Here is a 3,599-nt window from a genome sequence, read left to right as displayed (position 1 = left end):
ATGCCGGGCACCGGTAACGAATGAAGAGGTTCTAAGTATGGTGAATGTGAAAGATATATTGTACCAACCATCAAGAAGAGAAAATTAGCATATTTTGGTCATATGATGAGACGAGACAACATACAGTGAGTCCTACTAGAGGGTCAAATAGAAGGGAAAAGATACAGAACAGACCAAAGTGGATAACAAATATTAAAGAGTCGACTGAGATAGCAAAATATGAAAACCTGGTGAGAAAAGCACAGAACAGACAGAAGTGGAGGATTGTAACAGCCAACCTTCCTGAGGAAGCTGGCACATGATGATGAGTCTCAATCATAAAGCTGTCATGTTCAAAGCACACCCTTCCTCCCTGCCTGTTTTCCATAGTATATCTAGTGTACGAAGACGGCGATTTTCCATCTCTTATTTCAACAGTCTAATTGCACAGACATCCACAGGTGCTGCGTCCGGTGACTTAACCGACATGTCTTCGTATGGAATAGCTTGAATACCCATTTCATTTTGCAGCTGCTTGAGATATGTGATGGTTGGACTGATATGTCATGGAAGCAGCTTCTAAACACGTAGCTTGTATCGCTTTTCCAGACGGTGATACTTCTTGGTTATGTTGTTTTCTGTTTACTGGGACACGTGGATGTCTTGTACCACTGACCTCTGTTTTCGTGGAATCTGATTTGTTACAAGATCCAACACTTTGCTTACTATAGTTGATGTAAGACTTCTTGTAGATCTCTTTCTGGATGGTCCTGGTGTCCCAAGTTGACCCATATCCCGTTGTTTTTCCTAATGCCACTAAGCAAAAAGGATATCCCCGTCTTGGAAGTTCTACGTCTCCGATCCGAATACATCTTCATAACTTGAGTGTTACATACTCCAAAAGGGATCCGTTTTTGGTAACATAACACTTCCAACGTAACGCCAAACAAGGTCAAAATGTAGTTCTGGCAATTCCGTTCCACTGTGACGTCATATCGGCTGTGGTTGATACATGACTTGCTAACTTGTACATTCAAAATCATTTTAGTTTAACGTATTGAATTCTCCATAACTTTGAGGGTTTTGTTGATTCGGGGATGACAATGGTCGTTGTTTTGAACTTACCTCAGTTAACGCATAAAGTAACAGTTGACATAAATTGATTTATGTACACATTGATAATGAACAAGCCTAAGGTGTGCCCCGATCTAGCTCCAAGTTTTCCTTCTGTCTCAGAGATAGAGCCTGTTCTTTGTTATTTAGCGCTGGCTTTACGCACAAGTCCTCTGTCGTCTATTTTAACACACGTCCAAGTTGCAAACTTGAGTACACTGGTTCCACCGCCAGGAGCCTTCAGCAGAGACACAAAGAACATTGGTGTTTAAAAACTCTGCACCAACACACACACACGTTGGAGATATGCAAACAGCAGTTCAAAATTATTTTACAAGCCAGCAATGAAAATGACCTAAATATATTGGAAATCATCGCCACTCCAGTTAGAAAACCAGCCATCAACAACAGAAAACAATCTCTTCCTACTGACTAATACACAATTGTTTAGAAAAAGTAAACTATCATAAAATGTTCAAAAATATTTGTTCTTTTATTTAAAAAATAAACACCAAATACATATTATCCAAACCATGCACGGGCTGTATTTTTAAATACACCATCAGTCCTGGTTGTGGAAATAAAGCATTTCAGTGTGTTAGTCAATCACTAAACTACAGTAACGTTTGTTTCTTAAATCTTGGTGAGAAAAATTTTATCCTCTAAAAGTAAGTAAACATTGACGTAGTTTAGGTTAAAAAACATAGCCGATATCTAATATATGTCTCATTCGCATTCTCGTATACGCTTACGCTGGCATACTAAACTTTTTATACCACACGCATGCGTAGACAAATTGTACATTTAATACAATTTTGAATGTGAGATGTTACTTTTGTAAAGGTGTTCGTGATGTTTTAAACCTTAGAAAGGCGTATTTCATGGCTAACCTACCTATATGTGGACCGAAACGCACTTGTTTGATCTATTATTATTTATGACAATAACTGTAACACCTTACACTTCCATCTCAGCTTCTTCGCGTTTATCCAGAGAAGAATATTTCATCTTGTTTCTGATTGGCTGAGACCAGCTTCGAGCAAACTCGTAGATAGCCCATCGGTGTCTATAAACGAGTAACGACACCATTACCACACAGATCACTATTATTAACACCATCACTCCATAGGAGGCGCTGAGGTGACCGTGAAAATCAGTTCTTTTCAAGGGACATTCCAGATCGTAAAGTGGAACATGGCTTATCAGTTTCCGAACGTTTTTGGGAGGAAACCCAGTTACACACTGAAACCTTTCTTTACCGGTTACCCTTGTTTTAGTGGTGGCCAACCAACGGTACATATCCACTAGGTGGCAGTCACATTCAAATGGATTCCCTGTCAAGTTTACTTCCAATCCAGGCACAGCGTCTAAAAGGTGCATCGTTGAATTTTTTAAACCTTGTATATTGTTATTACTCAGATCAACGAGATTCAAGCGCGGAAGACAAGTAGAATTCAACCGGAAGTCTTTCATTCTGTTTCCTCCCACGTGAATTTCCGTTAGTGATGGCATGGAACAAAAGAAGTTTTCATTCAAAATGCTACTAAATTCGTTCTGTTCCAGGTTTAAAACCCGCAAGTTATCCAGCTGGCTGTCTTGAAAGGCGACCTCTAGGTTGTATAAGTAATTAGAGACTTTTTCGGTGAAGGCGTTCTTCAGATGCAGTTCCTCCAGATTATAAAAGTTTTTGAACATACGAGGATGTTCATCCTTGCTAACGATGTATAGGTCGTTGTCATTCAGCACTAGCTTCTTTACGAACTTGACGTGGTGAAAGGTCTTTCCCTTGATACTCTGGATATGATTGTTAGACATGTCAATGATGTGGAGTCTGCTGTAAAACGCTGCAGTGCCAAACACGTTAAAAGGCAGGTCGGGAATATGGTTGCCAGTGAAAATAAGAACTTCGGTTTCTAACGGTAGCTCTTTTAGCATCACTGCGTCAGTAAAATTTGTGTTCGTGCAGTTCGTAACGTAAGTCAATTTGCCTTGGGGTCCGTACGGTACTTCCCCACAATGGCATTTGCCTTGAAACTCCGCCGGACAGACAGACGGTAATCGGGATTTATGTGACGACGAGACGTTCTTTAGTTCTGACATTTCACAGTGGACAAAAGGACAATTTCCACATAGAAACAGAGTCACAGTCGCTAATCCTAATGCTTGTACTAGGTTTCGGGGTCCTCCTTGTGTTTGAAGTGCTGCCATGGTGTAAGCTGAACTGTAAAGATAGAAACTTTTGGTTAAAAAACATATTGGAATGAAAACACAGAACCTTATCTACTGGGCAGAAGAGCTACAAACAGGACTCTGTAAACTAGAAGATCACAAAACTCTAGTTGAATCTAACGTTCTGTAAATTAGAACATTACAGAACTCTAGTTAAACATAAAACTCTGCAAACTAGATCGTTACAGAGCTGTAGTTAAACATAACACTCTGTAATAATGGCTGGAGACGGCTTGAATGGGTAATGAAGAAAAAATGTAATATAAGTTTAACATAAC

The 3,599-nt window shown here is 39.6% G+C and overlaps 1 protein-coding gene across 2 annotated transcripts in view; it reads right to left on the bottom strand.

Moving 5' to 3' along the window:
• Positions 1–1,581: 1,581 nt before the first annotated feature.
• The window catches only part of LOC106461929 (trophoblast glycoprotein-like), a 13,749-nt gene continuing 11,731 nt past the window's right edge, over positions 1,582–3,599 (bottom strand). For both annotated transcript variants that reach the window (XM_013921795.2, XM_013921794.2), the window contains exon 2: positions 1,582–3,313. In XM_013921795.2, the coding sequence (XP_013777249.1) occupies positions 2,050–3,300 (1,251 nt within the window). In that variant the 5' untranslated portion in view covers positions 3,301–3,313 and the 3' untranslated portion in view covers positions 1,582–2,049. The remainder of the gene's footprint in view (positions 3,314–3,599) is intronic.

This window comes from Limulus polyphemus, unplaced genomic scaffold, assembly GCF_000517525.1.
Source record: "Limulus polyphemus unplaced genomic scaffold, Limulus_polyphemus-2.1.2 Scaffold1059, whole genome shotgun sequence".
In the NCBI taxonomy this organism is placed as follows: domain Eukaryota; kingdom Metazoa; phylum Arthropoda; class Merostomata; order Xiphosura; family Limulidae; genus Limulus; species Limulus polyphemus.
Note: the sequence above shows the minus strand (reverse complement) of the source record. Positions and strands in the feature narration are given on the sequence as shown.